The sequence below is a fragment of the Solanum lycopersicum genome, chromosome 10 (assembly GCF_036512215.1).
Source record: "Solanum lycopersicum chromosome 10, SLM_r2.1".
In the NCBI taxonomy this organism is placed as follows: Eukaryota; Viridiplantae; Streptophyta; class Magnoliopsida; order Solanales; family Solanaceae; genus Solanum; species Solanum lycopersicum.
In genome coordinates this window covers 57,162,287-57,181,350 of record NC_090809.1, presented here as the reverse complement: position 1 = coordinate 57,181,350, position 19,064 = coordinate 57,162,287, and the positions used below count along the sequence as shown (strand labels likewise).

The 19,064-nt window shown below is 35.6% G+C and overlaps 2 protein-coding genes across 2 annotated transcripts; one reads left to right on the top strand and one right to left on the bottom strand.

The window, feature by feature from the left end:
- Positions 1-6,541, bottom strand: LOC101254142 (cellulose synthase-like protein D4). Its single transcript, XM_004248961.5, has 6 exons — positions 4,730-6,541; positions 3,268-3,645; positions 2,380-3,184; positions 1,886-2,293; positions 1,458-1,792; positions 1-1,368 (listed from the first exon to the last, which is right to left on the bottom strand). Exons 1-6 carry the CDS (start codon positions 5,206-5,208, stop codon positions 402-404), a joined length of 3,372 nt encoding a protein of 1,123 aa, XP_004249009.1. The 5' UTR covers positions 5,209-6,541; the 3' UTR covers positions 1-401.
- Positions 6,542-7,549: 1,008 nt separating this feature from the next.
- Positions 7,550-19,061, top strand: LOC101253840 (pentatricopeptide repeat-containing protein At1g62350). The gene is made up of 2 exons (XM_004248960.5): positions 7,550-7,991; positions 18,602-19,061. Exons 1-2 carry the CDS (start codon positions 7,626-7,628, stop codon positions 19,013-19,015), a joined length of 780 nt encoding a protein of 259 aa, XP_004249008.1. The 5' UTR covers positions 7,550-7,625; the 3' UTR covers positions 19,016-19,061.
- Positions 19,062-19,064: the final 3 nt, after the last annotated feature.

Here is a 19,064-nt window from a genome sequence, read left to right as displayed (position 1 = left end):
TTGTGTAAAAACATAACGTTTTTTCATTAGTGTCTTTAGAGATACAGGCTATTGCAAAAATATTTAATTTCCATATCAAAACTTTTTCAAGTTGGATGGAACAACTCTATTTATTTTTTTTACCCAACTCTATAAAAGTGAAAAAAAAAATGGAAAACAAAAAGATATATTTGTAATTCATTACATTAGTTAATTTTTGAATTCTAGTTTCTCTAATTAAATCCTGTTGCAACATAAGTATCATGTTTTTGATTTTAGTTGATGTGGCTTTACTTGAAGGTCACGGGATGCAAGTCTCGGAAACAGTCTCTGACAGAAATGTAAGGTAAGACTGCATACAATAAACCTTTGTGGTCGCGAGATGTCTGTAGTGCACCGGGCTGCCCATTTTGTGGCTTTACTTAAGGAAACTGAAAGCCAGCACCAGCAACACCTTGTCCCTGACCAAGTTGTGGGTTACCAATAGCTATCCATAGCAAGGAGAGTGTTATGGCAATGAGTCCTGACCATACGAAGACGATGGTGGGTGTTTTTCTCCTTCGACCCATGAGTCCCTTAGCGAAAGGATACAAATGAGCTAACACCCAGAACGCGAAGAATGCACCACCAATGAATCTTCCCCATTGGGGTACAACAGCAAATACGGCCCTAGAGAATGCAACTACAATAGCAATTATGTTAACCATACCGATGACTATTGGTGGTATCATCAATGATGTCCATTTGACCATGTATAATTCAGCATAGGCGTCATCTTCGTCTTCTCCAGCAGATTTTGAAGTGAGGGTAAATGATATTTCAATCCCCGCGATAACTTTAAGGAGACCTTGTACAACAGCAGCAAGATGGGCACTAGTACCTGAAATGAGCCAAAATTGTTCATTTCTCCACCAATCCTCTAAAGCAACGCCCGACCATTTCACCTCCAAGATGGCTAAACCGATGAGACAGAGTGATATGGTTAATAGAAATACAAGGAACACGACGTTGACATTCTGGACGATGAATTGACCGGATATGAGGGAGAGTGCAGGGAGGAAACAGTAGATGATGAGGAAAAATGAAGTGAAAGGATAAATTCCGACATTAAGGTAAGCAAGACGTTGGAGCATATTGAGTTTTCGGGTTGCAAGGAAGGCATTGTTCCCTGAGAAAAAGATTTCAACAGAGCCTGTAGCCCAACGGAGCACTTGATGTAGCCTATCTGTTAGATTTATAGGAGCTGATCCACGGAACGCGTCACGTTTGGTGATGCAATAAATAGAACGCCATCCACGATTATGCATCCGGTATCCAGTAACCACATCTTCTGTCACCGAACCATAAATCCATCCAACTCGATCACCCCACTCTGTCTTGTCTTCGTACCTAATAAATTGAGTTACTTTAGTAATGCTACATTGCTCAATTAACTAACATGTGAATGTAGATGATCAATATGAAATTCATTAACTTACCAACAAGATATGACAGAAACTGCTTCCGCGACAGTGGTGGCATCGAGTGGTTCCTTTGGGATTCTAAGAGCACCAGGAGGTCTTCCATACTTGACAGCAGGGTGATCCGCGATAGGACGCCCTTGGAACTCAGCAATTGGAATAGACTCTGCTAACATTGTGGAGTTCCCAAAACGCTTAGGTAGTAGATTCACATCTAAATCAGGATCAAAATCTGTGGCTTTCAATGCTTGAGCCTCTGCACCTTTTTGTGGTGTCTTATCAGGATTTGCTGGTTCAAATCCGTAAAGTGCAAATCGCCTAAACATGCAACCCGTCCCAACATACATAGGACCCTACATATACACACAGAATGGACGATTGAGAAACTTTAATAGTGTTTTCTGATCAATGAAATAACGAGATATTGAATAGAGTTATTATAATACCTGGAGGCCATCGAGTGCACGCATATTTCCATCGAAAAACACAGTATTGTGATTGGCATAACGATCTGAGGGATCGATTCCTTCAAATCGTTGAGGGAATTGAATATAACATATGTCTTCTCCACCTCTATCCATCATGAAACACATGCCTTCACGAATAGCTAAGCAGTTGTATACGTAGTGATCACAATCAAGGTTGAGTATGAATGCACCGTTAGACAATATAGCAGAAGCTCGCACTAAGGCATTCATGGCACCTGCTTTTTTATTGTGATCATACCCACGTCTCTTCTCACGTGACATATATACAAACATTGGAAGTCTTATGTCCACGTCCGAAAAATCCAATAGCTTATCTTGATCACCTACTCCCATTAGTGGATCACTACTTGGGGGTTTCAACATTACCTGTAAATTACAGTTTCATGTATGTATGTCAATATTCGTTACTAGGATTTAACAGTTACGTACTATTTACTTGAGAAATTAGTAACCTGAAGGATCCCGGGATGATCACCCTTTCCATGATCCCTGCTGGGCACAGCCCATGATCCGGGCCAGTGAGTTCCATCAGCCATCCAAGTAGCCTTTTGCACTTTGATTGCCTCTGCAGGATCAGTCCCATTCTCTTTCATGTGCTTTAACATCTTCATTTCCTCACGAGCATTAAACGCGTCTGATCTCCTTCTTATTGAATCTTGTAGACCATTTATCCTGACCTTAAATTCATCATATTCTCTTTTAACCCTTCGTCTATCTTTGACGAAATCAATTCTCTTCTTGTTCTTTGTAGGGTCTCCCTTTAGGAGAAAATACGCTTCAGGATTCCTCGGTTCAATTTCATGTTTCCTGCAGAATGGTACCCACAAATCAGCGAAACTAGCAGCTTCTGCCATTGCCTCGAATGTTAGAAGGGCACCGCCATCATCTGAAATATAGCAAGCTAGCTTCTCCACGGGATAGTCAGCTGCTAAAATGGATAGGATGGTGTTGGCTGTGACAAGGGGCGGCTCTTTCTCTGGATCAGCCGTTGACACAAACATATCAACTCCTGGAAGATCCGACCTACCCGTAGGATTAGATGGTGATGGCATTTCAAATTTCTCACGTAGTACCGCTAGGTCAGTTGACCGATTAACTGGAGATATTTTGGGCATTTGATCCAGAATCCATGAAAATGCAAACCATACTTCACATATAATCGACATGAACCATAACCACATTGCATCTGGATTTGGATGCCGTATTCTCCATGTCAAGAAGAACCCCAGTACAATAAGTCGAATAACAATTAGCAACCTGTACATACATTTGCATTACTTAAAAACAGAACGAACCGATATACAATTGAGTTTGTATACACCAAAATTAAAAGTACAAACCTATAAGGGCTAATGATGCTATGCGGAATAGGCAACTTCCTACTGAGGGGTTTCCAAGGTATATCAGCAGATGTATCCAACATGGTCTTAGGCATACTTCCATCACCATCATCTCCATCCCTTTCATCAGGCCAATAAGCATTTCCATACCCATACGTGCCTTGTGTCTCGAAGAGCCATTTATTGTGATCGAACTCTCCATTTTGATTTCTCCTCATCATACCTTTCGAGCCATCTGGTGCCGGTAATGACAATGCTCCATTAGAAAAATTTGGGATCTCATCGTCAAGATCCCCGACCTTGTATGCTTCTTTGCAACCTGGACATAGACCTGTGTCTTTTTGTGCGTCCATGTAGCAATCTCTACATATTTTGTACCTAAACACAAAACAAACACATCAACTTCCCTGATTCTCAGTAGCTCAGTCGGTTGACTACTAGAACTTTCCTCTTATCATATCATATCATCATATATTATTAAAGGGAAAAGGACACACACACCCGAACTATCGCAAATGGTATGCAGATACCCTTCATCATGCTTTAGAGACATTGATGTTCCTCCCGTCCAAAAACTAGAGCATATATATCTTTTATACTTGGACATACACGTGTCATTAATCTTATCCACTGATCCAACATCGGATCGATGGATAAGATTGTGCCAAGTGTCCCTATTCAGTATTCTTACCCTTCACTATAATAGAATACTGAATAGGGACACTTGGCACAATCTTATCCATCGATCCGATGTTGGATCAGTGAATAAGATTATGACACGTGTATGTCCAAGTATAAAAGATATATATGCTCTAGTTTTTGGACAGCAGATTCAACAATGTCTCTAAAGTATGACGAAGGGTATCTATATACCATTTGTGATAGTTCGAGGGTATATTTGTCCTTTTTCCAATTATGAAAAGTCGGAAGCTCTTAAGTGTAAAGTTGGGTGGATGAAAGGAAAAAGTTGTTCTTGCAAACTATAAATTAAGACAATGGACAATATCAGATAAATCATAAGAAACAATAGTGTTCAATTGTTGGTTTTCAAAGTTTCTTATTTTTTATTTGATTCCTTCTTCATCTATGCATTACCACAACCTCAAATTTGATGGCATTCATAATTGCAGGACGAGATATAATCTATAATTATATGTGATAATTAAGTTCGATTGATTCATTATAATTTTTTGGTAAGAATGTTATTCTTAACAACAAATTTTTCATGTTGCACAATATTATGATTGTCTGAAAGATGTGATGAACCAGTGGCGGAGCCAGAAATTTGTCCAGAATTAGCAACTTATTATGTTAAGTGTGTTAGGTTATTTGATCATTTCGTATATCATTTTATCTGTATATATGCTAATTTTTTTCCAGCCAATTGGACCCCTTGATGGTATGTGGCTACGCCACTGTGATGAACGCACGTCCCCAAGACTAGTAAACAAAAATAAATTACCTGCATTCACAAGGGATAACATCATTTCCCCTTTCATCTTTCATGATCTTTCCATCACAAGCAGGCATGGAACATGATGATCCTTTTGATCCAGCCATTTGAGGATGATTAACTTCGGATTCAATCACCTTATCCATCAGATGAGCACGAGTAACACTGTTGAATCCCCCTGTAAACAACGAATTCGATACATATTGCTCCTCTGCTTTGGCAGCAACAGACGTATCCATAGGCTGATTATCAGGCGTAGGCGGAATTTGAACAGTATAATTCATGTAATCGCCTGATAACTCTCCAGACATATCAAGATCTTCTCTAGACAGACTAACATATCGTCCACTAGACGTTCTTCGAGCAAATTTCACTGTTTGTCCACTAGAACTTCCTGTTTTACCAGCAGCACCCTGAGAGCCTCCTGGATTTGTTCCTCCAGGAGTACGCGTTGTCTTCTTTGATGGTGCACTCGTCAAGCTTGCCATTTTTATATATTTTTTTTTTTAGAGTCAAAACATAAGCTTATAAACTACGTAAAAACTAGCTAATTTATTTTCGTGATAAATGTAAGTATGTACGTGACAATGAAATTGGGTGGTCTTCTTCTCAATCATGCCAACAAATGTTTCCTTTCTTCATCATAATTTTTTTTTTTGGAATCACTATTGATCTTGATCGATGTTGTAGTAGATGACCACCCTGAATTTTTTTTTTTTTTAATTTAGAGTTAAAAATGAAAGAAAAGAAAAGTTGACATTGAATTAATTCAATTCACTTAACTAAAGTACAATGATTTTTTTTTATTTTTTACTAGTTCTCCGATTACTACGGAGAACCAATGAGAGACACAACAAGCAAAGAGAAACTTGTGAGGAATAATTTATGGGGGAGGATGTGAGGGTGTTTGGTTGGGTGGGAGAGAGTTACGCGCGGAAGAGAAAAGACGTAGAAAATTGGGCAATTAAGTAGGAAAGTTGTACTAGATCGAAATAAGAGAGTATAAATACAAGAGACATTCATTTTCAAGCTAGAATGAAGATAAAAAAACAAGAATAGATCTTTTAGTCAAAAGGACACGTACATAAAAATTCACTGATTTAACTCACTTTATTTTTTTTATAGTAAAACCATTATTTTTATGGAAAGTAAAAATATAAAATTAAAGAAGAAAAAAAGATACTGCATGATACATTCCTCAAGCTAATCTTAATATGTTTCACATCTATTTATCTTTTAAAATTTGAGATTTTAATGAATTTCTGAATTTTAGAGAAAAGGGAAATGAAATACTTACTAAAATTTTACTTTATGTGTTTGTATTTTGGGGTTCTTTTTAACTTTTATGTGTTTGATATAAAGGATAATATTTTTATAAAAAAATTATTGTTAAATAAGAAATTGTCTCATTATCCCACATTTTCTAAAGTTTCAGTACTTATGTTATTCCAAATGTAGAATAAAAAAACATAAGTGTAGAACTAATGTCATTTTTTTCTTTTTTAATGAAAAAAGTTATTTTTTTTTGTGTTTGATTACTAGAATATCCTTTTAAACACCAAATATCATTATGTTTACCCTAAAATGGTATAGTAAAATTTATATGAGGTTAAGAGTACTCTTTTTAATACAACTTCATTGAATTTATATGAGGTCAAAAACTCAGATTTTAATCTAACTTTTTTTTAGATTTATTTATAATTAGCTATTTAAATATTAAATCAAAGCATTTTAAAAAAAGATTTATTTTTTTGAAATGTGGGATTTCTTGGTTTAATTTGCTGCCATTTGGATCGTGCCTCAAGGGCTTCGTCTTTATAAAATGGGTCAAGTTCAAAAATGATCTTAACATGGTCTGGTCTTTGATATTTTGTCCCCATAAGTAAAGTTTAACAAAAATGTTAGCCATAAGGGTGGTCTTCATTTTTTTTTAATCCCGCTTAAAATCATATATATATATTTTGAAAATAATTTTTATTTCAGAAAACTTTTATCTACAAGACAGACGTTTAGAATATATAAAAAACTAAACTTGGTTAATTAACCAGAACATTTATTTTATATGCAAAAGTTAGAACTTATGCATAAATTTTAACTTTTATCCATAAGGTAAATGTTCAAAATGTTTCGAGTCAACAAAAATGTTCAATTGACTAGAAGTTGTGCTAGGCAAGACTTAGAATTTAGGTATGTTGTCTAGGGACGTACATAAGTAAGTTTGGTTTGATTTTTCACTAATGAAGTAACTAAATTAATTATCTAGGTTTATTTAAATCTATAAACCAGATCAAATTAAAGTCATTTAAAAAAATTGTTTTCTTATAATTATTAGTGTGTTATTTTGGTTGTGCTATCAAAAACTCTGGAAAAGTCATAATAGATGAACACTCATGTTAGAGTGAACTTACTATCTAAATGCTTTCAACAGTTATTTGCTCCGCATTTGACTATCCAACGTTTATCGTTGACACAATAATCAATACACTAGAGATGTGTCATACTCAATGCTCTCCTACTATTGAAAGATCCTTTCAGTGCTTTAGCGCTTGCACCAAATATGAACCAGAATGTCTTAATACATTCTAATTCCATATTTCAAGATATCAAATTTATTCAACTTATATTGCTTGAACTCTTTAAAAATATCAATAATTCATGTCAAATCTATTTTTAAAAAATTCAATACAAATACCATAATATTTTTAAAAAGTACAAACAACTTAATATTCAATTATCCTCATTTAGAATTTAGAATAAATAATCATATGCGACATCCTAAAAAAAAAAACACTAATAAGTCTTTTAGGACACCACGCTAAATTTCCTCTTATATAATACCTACTACTTCAAAACAGAGCATTTAAGCCACGAACAGAGAGGTTTCTCATTTCTCTCTCGTATCATTATGAATAGCTGGTGCCAATGTGCACGATTTTCGGCGTATCCACTTGACACAGGGATTCACGGCGGGCGACATATACCGGAAATCGTATTCAGTTCAGTAGCGTCCGGGATTTGGTCTAAATGTGGTGGAAATCTGAGAATTAGTATGCGAGACAGGAGCAAAAATCGAAAACCCTTGCAGAAAGGGAGAAACCTAAGTATTGAAGCCATTCAGACTGTTCAGGCACTGAAGCGGGTTGCCAACAAAAACGATGACTCCGCGGTGGAACAGGTGTTTAATAGCAAGGTCAGGCGTTTGATTAAGAATGATATGATAGCTGTTCTCCGTGAACTTCTCCGCCAGAATCAATGCCTCTTAGCTCTTAAGGTTAGCGCCACTCATATTTTAGTTTATTCTCTTGCTTAGTTGTTCGATTCTCAAATCCTTTATATTTGAATGTCATTTAGTTAGTCTCCCAACTGAAAGAAGAAAAAAACTGAAAAACGCCCCAATTCTTACACCCTCAGTATTAATCACTTACCTCCATCAACATGCAAGGACATAACGTATGGACTATTGTTAACAGAAGTGTTAAAATGGTCAAATGAGTGTTCCAAAAACTAAGCAAGCAATTGAGGGTATGCATAAAAAAGAAGTTCCAAAGAGGTAGTTCAAGCTTTATTCGAGAGCAGCTGTGTGGAGACCTAATAAAATTCTACTCTAATGAGTCCTTGCAGCTTAAGATTGAAGCAATTGGAGTTTCTATTCAGTTAAGAGGATAATTTTGGAGAGGGAAATTGTAGGAAGATGTTGACTATACTCAAATGTGTTGAAATCCCATAGCGGTTGTGGGAGGGAACACAATGAAGCTAAAAGTTTTGAATTGGAACGGTAGGGACCTGTGCCTAAATGATTCGAGGAAGTATTATAGTTTTCTCAAGATGCTTGCCCAGAAATGGAAGGTAACGGGGGAGGGTTGTTTCTTTTAGGACACTAAAGTGTAGTTAATGAATCAAGGTTAGTAGGTTTATCGATTTTTGCTAAATATGAGATGTGAAACAAGAAGAAAAATAGAGAACTTAATATTGGTTAATGAGACACTATGCAGTGGTGGATGTAGCTCCGTGGCAAACGGCTTATCCATAACCATTTGGAGCGTAGAATATATGTCAAAACCCACTAAAGTTTCGACAAATTTTAAATCTGAACCCATAATTTCAAAAATATAATGAGTTTCGTGCTAATAAAGGTCGAATCCACCAAGTTTAAATCCTGGATTTACCGCTGCCACTATGCACAAAAGCGGCATCTGATATAAAGGTCTAAGGCTGCGAACGATATCATAGGGAAGGTTGGAATATTCTTTTTCCTATAGTAATGCAATGAATCTGGTCATACTGTAATTTTCTGTCTCAAGATGGAGTAGATCATAGGCTCCAACCTTGCCTCACATATATATTATCCTAGGTCCTTAGAGTGCTTTGCTGAATGTATTAGCCAAACAGAATTATAGGAGAAGAAGTTCAAGTTGTACTTACTATCAGATAAACTCATAAAGTGACAATCAAACTCAATGTCTTGAGTCCACTCATGTAATACTGGACTATACACAATATCCATTATAACTTCATTGTCACAAATCAATTTCATTTACTATACCTTTCAAACTTTTGACTTCTCAGATAATTGTTTCAACTACATAAGTTCACTACCAATATCATAGCTCTATGCTCGACTTCTGTGCTTGATCTTGGCGGCAACTACCTTCGCTTCTTTTTGTTTCAAGAGAGCAATTTTCCATCAATCAGTTCATGATACCGGATCTGAATCACCTGTCAGATAGAGTTTCAACTCATTTTGCATCAGTACACCTGATAAGCTGAGTATTTTTCCTAATCTTCACATAAAGTTTCTGACTAGGATCAATGAACAGTTTACCATGCCACTTTTGGCGAAGATATTGAGAGTACTTTCCCTTTTTCTGATGGACACGTTCCAGCTGGGGGACTAAGCAACTTTTATTCCCCAAAAGACCATAAGTCATCCCAAGTCTTATAACTGGAACTAGAAAGGATGTGTTGTGTTAATTCCTCAACACTTACTGATGCTACCTGATTATATTCAGTAATACCATATCTTCCACAATTTCAATAATGTAGGATAAGGCTCTTAATTAGTAGTGTCAATATAAATAGAATTATTCCAGCTGCTACAAGCTAATATATGCAGATATTCTTTCTATTACACCCTCCAAAGACATCTGGTTTTGAGTAGGCTGCGCCAGGGTGAGACTGAGGTTGGAATCCATTCATAGGTATTATCACAATCTAATCATCTCCATGTAAGGTTGTGATGGTTCTTCCATCCAAGGATTGTATGAGTTGGAGAAAGGACTAACAACTACAACAACATATTTAATGTCATCCTAAAAGCGGGGTCTGGGGAAGGCCCTACCTTCTGAAGGCAGAAATGTTGTTTTCGATAGACCCTCGGCTCAAGTAAAACATAATAAAATTAATCATGGAAAGGAAAATACAGTAGCGAAGCAGTGATGTTGCACATAATGGAAAAGAGAACATCAACAACAACATAATATGATAACTGACGCAAAGAAAACAACATGTAACAATAAAATAGAATGTGAGTAATAATAACAATACTGGTAAGGGAGATTAGACAACGGTTGACTACCTACAAACCTTCTATCCTAATTATCAACCTCCATATCTTCCTATCTAGAGTCATGCCCTCACCCCTTGCAAGTGTGTCATGTCATGTTTAATCACCTCTCCTAATTATAAGTACTGGTGTTCAATACTCATAGTGTCAAGTACCCAAAGGGGTGATCTAGCGGTCAATGAAGTGTGTGAAAATTTTGGAAACCAAGGTTCAAATTCCAGCAGAGGCAAGAGACAAAATGGTATGCACTTTTTTCTCATATGCCTAAGCCTTGTTGGACAGAGATACCCGGTACTAGAGTTAAGGGGGAGGTTGCAGATTCACAATGGAATAGTCAATATGCACATAAGCTGGCTCGAATACCACCGTTATAAAAAATAAAGTTCATCACACAAGTCAAAAAACTCAGGTGTTACCTGAATGATAGTAAGGCATTCAGTTGGCTGATGAGGTTGGTATCTTAGTTGAAAGTATATTCACCAAACACCTTCGGCATAGATATTTCTGTAGGTCACTCGTACATGTTAGTGGCTCTCACTTTTAACTCCTATCGTTATGGGTCTTGCTTATCAATGACCCCTAGTCGCAGCAGCACCTAAGGTAGATGTGCTGCCAATTTGATTATATTACTAGAATAAGATACTATCAGCTTGGCTAGTGATCACTGGCAATGCACGGTGACATGAAAGGGATATGCAGCTGACAGGATAATGACATGATTGTTGATGTTGTCGTTGCAGTTGACTAGATGTTGACTGGACAGCTGTGGGTTGTTGACTTAATAGATCAATTGAAATGGATTGCTAATTGACTAGTTAGGTGTAGAGTGATTACTTGACAAGTTCGTTTACTTGGACCAGTAACTCTCGACAATTATGAATTGCTGACTTAACAGGCTAGCTTATTCGGGCTGATGACATCAGGAGCTTTACAAAGGAGAGTAGAAAGATGGTACGGCTAGGAACATCATTGAAAAGAAAAAGAGACTTAAAAAAAAACTTTGGGAACACAGGCAGCCTTAAACCACTACTTATTTGCATACCTGGATAGCGGAGACTTTGATATATGTGATACTAGTGGATTGGTTAACTACATCTAAAGGAACTCCTTATATAGGAATTTTATAACGGTATTTTAAACATGATAATATATGGAATATGTACATCCTACTTAATATTCTATGGGTTTGACAATATTCTCCCACTTGTGTTCAATGAAAGTAGACATGCAGTGAATTTTTACACATTTAACTTATGGAAAAGGGTCTAAAATACCCCTCAATTATGCGAATTGGTACAAAATTACCCTTCTTCTACCTTTTGAGCCTAAAATGTCCTTGACGTCAATCTTTTGGTCTATTCTTTAACAACCTAAATAATAATCTCAATTAGCAAATTGATTTATGATGTGTCGCTATCCTATTGGTTACCAAAATAACTAATTAAACTGATTAAAAAAGCAAATGCACCCAAAAGCCCCACCCGTAAACCCAGATCTTTTAACCCAATAGTCATCCTCAAACCTTTTAACCTAAAACATACTTGCGCTCATCATCTTCAAATCTCCTCTCTTTTTCCTCAATCGAAGCTCACTAGAACTCAAACTTCCTTGCCAACTGCTTGAAGTTTCTACGCTTTGTGCAACTGCAAATTAATATCCTCACCCACTCGAGAAGAATTTTTTCTATTTTTAGTATTTTTAGTTAAGTTTCGAATTTGTCTAATGTTGTAATTTGATGTATGTGTACATTTTTTTATGTTGTTAGATGTGTTATATGCTTTTTGTAGTTGTTTTTAGAAGAACATGTGTTTTATGTTTACGTTAGTATCTCGATTTATGTTTTTTTGACGATGTTGTCTCAAGCTGAAACTTCAATCTTTTCTAACATACATTTTGTGTATTTTCTTTGTTTTCCATGATTTCTTGTATGTTTGGTATGTCATACTTAAATGCATTTATTTATTTATAGTGTTGCATTCTCAATGTAATCTGATAGGCATAACATGTGGTCCCTATCCCTTTACCCTTTATCATTATCTTCACATAAAATATTGGTAGATTCCTTGATAGTTGTTTTTTGATAAGTCACTTTCTTTTTTTTTTCAATATCTGTCGTGTGACTTTCTTGAAAGAATGGTTGAAAGGTTGATGCGGTCTTTAACTATGGGCACAAGTGGGTCCTTACTCCTCTAGTTGATTACATTAAAAAATGGACTCATATATGAGAAGAGTATGATCCAGATTTGCTATCATATATGGACCTTTGTTTAGAATACACCGAACAATTGTGTTTTAGTCAGGTGAAACAGTTGCTATGCTTTGGGGCCTTCTAATAAGTATTATAAAGTAGAGGGTGATTCAAGAATTAGAACACTGCAGGTTGCATTGTCTACTCAAGTATGATTCAACTTCAATTGTTTGTTGTTTAGGAGGGTGAATATATTGTTCCAGCCCTTGACGTTAGTCAACGTAATGAACCTTTCCCTATCATAGTAGATACAGTAATTGATGGTTATGGTGACATCGCCAACTGAATGAATCTCTCCCTATTACAGTAAATACAATAATTACTGTCCTGTGACGATAAATGTAGTAACTGATGGTGAATCAAGTGAGGAAGAGAAGGGTGAAAATGAACCTTTTTGCTAGTGATCATGATAGTGATGAGTTGAAACTTTTTTAGGAGAGAAATAAGAGAAGTATCTCAGAAACTAGACTACTTTTTGGAGTTGGAAAAGGGTATTCAAAAATCTTGATGAAGCTAAAAGAATTGTAAGCTATTATTCATTTGTTAGGAAGAGTGGCCTTAGAGTTGTGAAGAGTGATTCTACCAGGCTTAGATATAGGTGTGATGTTGGTTGTCCTTTTTTTTTTGTCTAATATGAGAAGTTAAGAAAGGCCAAAGATTTGAAATTAAGACCTTAGAAATATAACATTCATGCTAGGAAGCCTCTAAGAACCGAAGAACTACTCAACAAACTTTAGTATACTACTTCAAGAACAAGGTAACCCCAAATACAAAGTGAAAAACATGAGGCAGGATGTAGAATTAAGTTATTCAAAAATGAAGAGGGTTAAAAGACTTGTCTTGGAGGGACTGGGGTAGTTTTATTGACAATTTCAACAAATTGGAGGCCTTAGCTCAAGAAATGAGGGATAGCAATCCTAATTCTGATGTGGTGATAAACATATCTAAAGATGATTTAGAGCAAGGAAAAATAAGATTTTCAAGAATGTATGTTTGCTTTCAAGCTTATAAAAATAGATGGAGAGTTGGTCTGAGGCCAATTATAGGGCTCGATGGAATATTTTTAAAATGAAAGTGTAAGAGAATATTGTTTGTTGTCCATGGACAAGATTCACTGGATCATTTCTATCCACTAACTTGAACAGTGATGCATAGGGAAACAACCAAAACATGGAAATTGTTCATTGTGTTGTTGAGAAATTCATTAGAGCTAAAAGATGGTGAAGGATTTACATTTATGTCTGATAAGCAAAAAGTAATAATTTTTTAATTTCTTTATCACTTTATGATTTCTCTAAATTAGACACTTGAATTAGATAACTTGTTTTCTTGTTTGTTGTTTCCGGGGTTGATTGGTGTTGTTGGTCAGTTACTTCCAAAAGCACATCATAGATGGTGTAAAGCACATAGAAGCCAGTTGGGCCAAGACTTAGAGAGGTATAGAGATTAAAAAATTATTGTGGTGGTATGCTTGGAGTACATATGAAGAAAAATTTCAACATCAATTAAAAATCATGGGCTCTATGTTTGGACAAGCTCCTGAAGATCTCTTATGCTACTTGCTACATATACAACACTTTATGTTGGGCCTATTTTGACACAATCTACAAGAGTTAAACATGTGAAAATAATTTTACTGAGTCATTCAACAAATGAATTTTGGAAGCAAGGTCAAATCAATAATTACGATGTTGGAAGATTTCAGAATCAAGATATTATCTATGTTTATTCATAACTAATTTGATATAATATAATCTCGCTATGTATGTATGTATATATATATATATATATATATATATAGTGAAAGATCTTTCATTTCACCATATCAAGAACCTCACTAGCCTTCTCGTCCAGTTAGTCTAACCACATGAACCCCTTCTTGCTTATCCACCCACCGTAAACGATTTCTAACGAATTTGAAATATGAATGAGATAAAAAAGGCTATCATTGGGACAAACGATACAATAACTTCTGTTAGAATTACTTCTAATTTCAACCAATTTCTAGTTAATGCATCCATAAGAACCCGACATTCCCCAGTATGGAGCCACCATCGTTTCGTCTGGCATTTACTCTCGGGACCTCTGAGTACGACAAAGTGAAAGTAGACAAGACTCACCTCCCTCACTTTGTCAATTACAATTGTCTTGTCTATTCTACTCGAAAGCGTGTAAATAAAAGGCTCTTTTTTCGAACTGTCTTGTTTTCAAGCCTCCACGACTGTTCGGGGTTCTTCATTTTTAGAATGCTTCAACTTTCCCACATGTTTTAGTTGCAAATTCATACTGTTTACTTTAAAGCAATAGAGGGTGCCTTCGCTTTGTATAGCATGTCCCTATGCCTCACTCGCTTCGGGAAGTAAGTCTTCGATGTAGCTCACAGAGTCCTATTCAACTCTTTCAAATCTATGAGTGAGATTTCAACTCTCTCAAATGTAGGGTTTTTTTTCAACTATCGGTTCCTTTCATTAGAGACGAATAAACCCCACTTAAGGTTTGTTACCCACCGGAATGGAGTTCATATACTCATATATGTACATAGTGAGATTACATTATGTCAAGTAGTTATGAATAAGCACAGATAATACCGTGATTTTGATATCTCCCAACATCGTAATTATTGATTTGACCTTGCTTTCAAAATCCATTTGTTGAATGACTCATTAAAATTATTATCACATGCGTGACTCTTGCAAATTGTATCAAAATAGGCCCTGCACTAGTGTTGTGGCGGGTAGCATAACACATCTTTAGGAGCTTGTTCAGACGTAGAACCTATGGTTTTTAATTGATCTTGAAATTCTTCTTCATATGTACTCCAAGAAAACCACCACAATAATTTTTTCATCTCTACACCTCTCCAAGTCTTGGCCCAATTGACTTCTATGTGCCTTACCATCTACGATGTGCTTTTGGAAGCAACTTACGTAGTTCAACTGTATACAAAAGAAAAATCATAAAGTGATAAAGAAATTAACAAATTATTACCTTTTGCATATCAGACATAAATGTGAATCATTTAGCTCTAATGAATTTCTCAATGAACAATTTCCTTGTTCTAGTTGTTTCTTTGTCCACCACTGCCCAAGCACGTGGATAGAAATGTTTTACTGAATCTTGTCCAAGGGCAAGCAACATTATTCCCTTACACTTTCCTTTTAAAAATGTTCCATCTAGCCCTATAAATGGCCTCAAACCAACTCTCCATCCACTTTTCAAAGCTTGAAAGCAAACATATATTCTTGAAAATCTTCTTTTTCCTTGTTCCAAAACATCTTTAGATATGTTTATCACTACATCAGAAACAAAATTGTTATTCTTCAATTCTTGAGCTTAAGCCTCCAATTTGTTGAAATCATCAATAAAACTACCCTCCAATTTCTTTAAAATAAGTCTTTTAACCCTTCTTCATTTATGAATAACTTATATTTAGGATAAGTGATCATCTACATCTTGTCTCACGTCTTTCACTTTGTACTTGGGGTTATTCTGAACCTTGTTCTTGAAATAGTATATTAAAGTTTGTCGAGTAGTTCTTCTATTCTTAAAGGCTTCCTGGCATGTATGTTTTGTTTCTAAGGTCTTAATTTCAAATTCTTGGCTTTCTTAATTTTTGATATTGGACACAAAAAAGGACAACCAATATCACACCTATATCTAAGTCTGGTAGAGTCACTCTTTACAATTCTAAGGCTCCTCTTCCTAACAATTGAATAATAAGTCACAATTTTTTTAGCTTCATCAAGATTCTCGAAGGTCATACCCTTTCCAACTCCAAAAAATTATGTAGTTTCTCAGTTACATTTCTTATTTTTCCCTCCTAAAAAATTCCAACTCATCACTATCATGATTACTAGCAAAATGTTCATTTTCACCCTTCTCTTCCTCACTTGATTCACATATTGTCACAAGACAGACTTCATTAAGTTGATTGATATTTTCATTAATTATTATATATACTGTAATAGGGAGAGATTCATTCCGTATTATTGCTTCTATTGTGATAGGGAAAGTTTCATTATGTTGATTGATGACAAGAGCTGGGACAATATATTCACCCTTCTCAACAACAAACCATTGAAGTTAAAGAACACTAGATTGAGTAGACAATGCAATCTGGAGTGTTTTAATTTCTGAATCGCCCTCTACATAATAATACTTATTAGAAGACCCCCACATAGTAGTTGTTTCACCTTGGTAAAACACAATTGTTCAGTGTATTCTGAACAAAGGTCTATTATATGATAGCAAATCTAGATCATACTCTTCCCGTATATGAGTCGATTTTGTAATGTAATTAACTTGAGGAGTTAGGACTCACTTGCCCCCATAGTTAAGGACCACATCAACCTTTTCAGTCATTCATGATATAAAACGTCTATCAGATTACATAGAGAATGCAACACCAAAAATAAATAAATTTATTTAAGTATGACATACCTAACATACAATAAATCACAAAAAACAGAGAAAAATATATGCTGGAAAAAATAGAAGTTTCAGTTTGGGACAACATTGTTAAAAAAAGGATAATGCACAGTACCTCCTAAACCTATGCCCGAAATCTCAAAGACACACTTATACTATACTAAGGTCCTATTACCCCCTGAACTTGTTTTGTTAAATAATTTTCTACCCCTTTTCGGCCTACGTGACACTTTCTTGTGGGCCAACGCTGGTTGACTTTTTTTTTCAAGTAGTGTCATGTAGGCCAAAAAGGAGTAGAAAATTACTCATAAAATAAGTTTAGAGGGGTAATAGGACTTTAGTATAATATAAGTGTGTCTTTGAAATTTAGGACATAGGTTGAGGGGGTAATTGTGCATTTTTTCTTTAAAAAAATCATAAATTGAGATAATAACGAATGTGTATCTTCTAAAAACAACTACAAGAAGCATATAACACACGCAACAACATAAAAATTTAAATATATATCAAATTACAACAACATTCGAAACGTAACTGAAAATACTAAAAATAGAGAAATTCCTACTTCAGTGGGTGAGGATATTAAACCGCAACTGCAAGAAGAGTAGAAACTTGTAATTGTTGGCAAGAAAGTTTGAGTTTTGGTGAGCTTTGATTGAGGAAGAAGAGAGGAGATTTGAAGATGATGAGCGTAAGTTTTTTTAGGTTAAAAGGTTTGGGGATGAATATTGGGTTAAAAGATCTGGGTAATATTGTGTTAAAAGATCTAGGTTTATGGGTAGGGCTTTTTGGTGTTTTTTTTAAATTAGTTTAATTAATTATTAGGATAGCTACACGTCATAAATGAATTTTCTAATTGAGGTTATTATTTAGGCTGTTATAGATGAGGGAAAATAGAGCCAAAAGGTTGACATCAAGGGCATTTTAGGCCCGAAAGGTAGAAGGAGTGTAGTTTTGTACCAATTCGCATAGTTGATGTGTGTTTTTGGCCCTTTTCCGTTTAACTTATAACTAACTCCATTGTTTCTCTTAACTTTACATAAGATATGACTTAATAAGACTTCTTCATCTTTATGTTCAATTCCACTGGAATTTCTGCATTTCATTATTCCTATTTGAAGAGTGCAGGTGCAGTGATGTTCTGAAGTTCTTCTAGAAGTTTTTTGGGTTTTCTTAGAGTGAGATATGGACCGCGGATTTGAAAAACGTGGGGAAGCATTCTTTAACTAATAATCCAGTCATCTTACTTCTCCAAGATGAAATTAGTCCCATTTATGCGACATGGTCAGCGAGACTTATTTAATGTCATCCCAGAGAGATACCCTTCTCGTAGCGAATAATAGGGGATGTTAACATGATCAAGCTTTTCATGATCTTTCCCCTACTTTTATCTGCTTCCTAGTTCAGCTATCCTTTCTCTTTTTCTTCTTTCCTTTGTCCAAGTTGTGCTTTGATTGGTAATTTACTGTTCAATTTGATGATTGATGGGACTGTGGAAGACTTCTAATGACCAAAGTTTTGGTGATGTTTAGTCATACTTGGAACTGTTACATCACACTGGCTTTGCACTCCTGGATTCATCAAAATTTGTTGACTTCCACAATGTTGGCAGCTCCTAATTATTATGTATTCCCTGATATAGGTTTTTGAGGAAGTTCAGAAGGAGACATCCTATAGACCGCAGCTCAAACTGTATGCTGAAATTGTGTCCTGTTTGGGAAGCAACGGATTACTTGAAGATATCAGCTGTCTTATCATGGCATTGAAAATGGAAAGTAGTTTAGAACCTCACATTGAAGGCTTTGTTGCATTGTTGGAAAGCTTAATGAAATTTAATCTTACGAGGCTCGCATTGGAGGTCTTTTACTTGATGAAGTTGAGAGGATGTGATCCCGATAAGTTGACCTTTAAACTATTGATAAATGGTTTGGAATCGAATGAAGAAACGAATCTTTCAGCTTTTGTAAGGCAGGAAGCAGAGAAGTATTATGGTCAGTCCCTAGATTTCTTAGATGAGACTGAAGAGGAGGTACCAAGATTAAAACCAATGTATTAAACTATTAGATCAGTGGTTAATATATGATGAACATGCTATTTGAATATTT

Excerpts from the sequence above, each read along its gene's own strand:
- LOC101254142 (XM_004248961.5), bottom strand. The coding sequence starts at position 5,208 with ATGGCAAGCTTGACGAGTGCACCATCAAAGAAGACAACGCGTACTCCT. Across the intron at positions 3,185-3,267 it reads AGCATCATTAGCCCTTATAG|GTTGCTAATTGTTATTCGAC; the intron begins GTTTGTACTTTT and ends ATGTATGTACAG. Across the intron at positions 1,369-1,457 it reads GTTTCTGTCATATCTTGTTG|GTACGAAGACAAGACAGAGT; the intron begins GTAAGTTAATGA and ends TCAATTTATTAG.
- LOC101253840 (XM_004248960.5), top strand. The coding sequence starts at position 7,626 with ATGAATAGCTGGTGCCAATGTGCACGATTTTCGGCGTATCCACTTGAC. Across the intron at positions 7,992-18,601 it reads AATGCCTCTTAGCTCTTAAG|GTTTTTGAGGAAGTTCAGAA; the intron begins GTTAGCGCCACT and ends TCCCTGATATAG.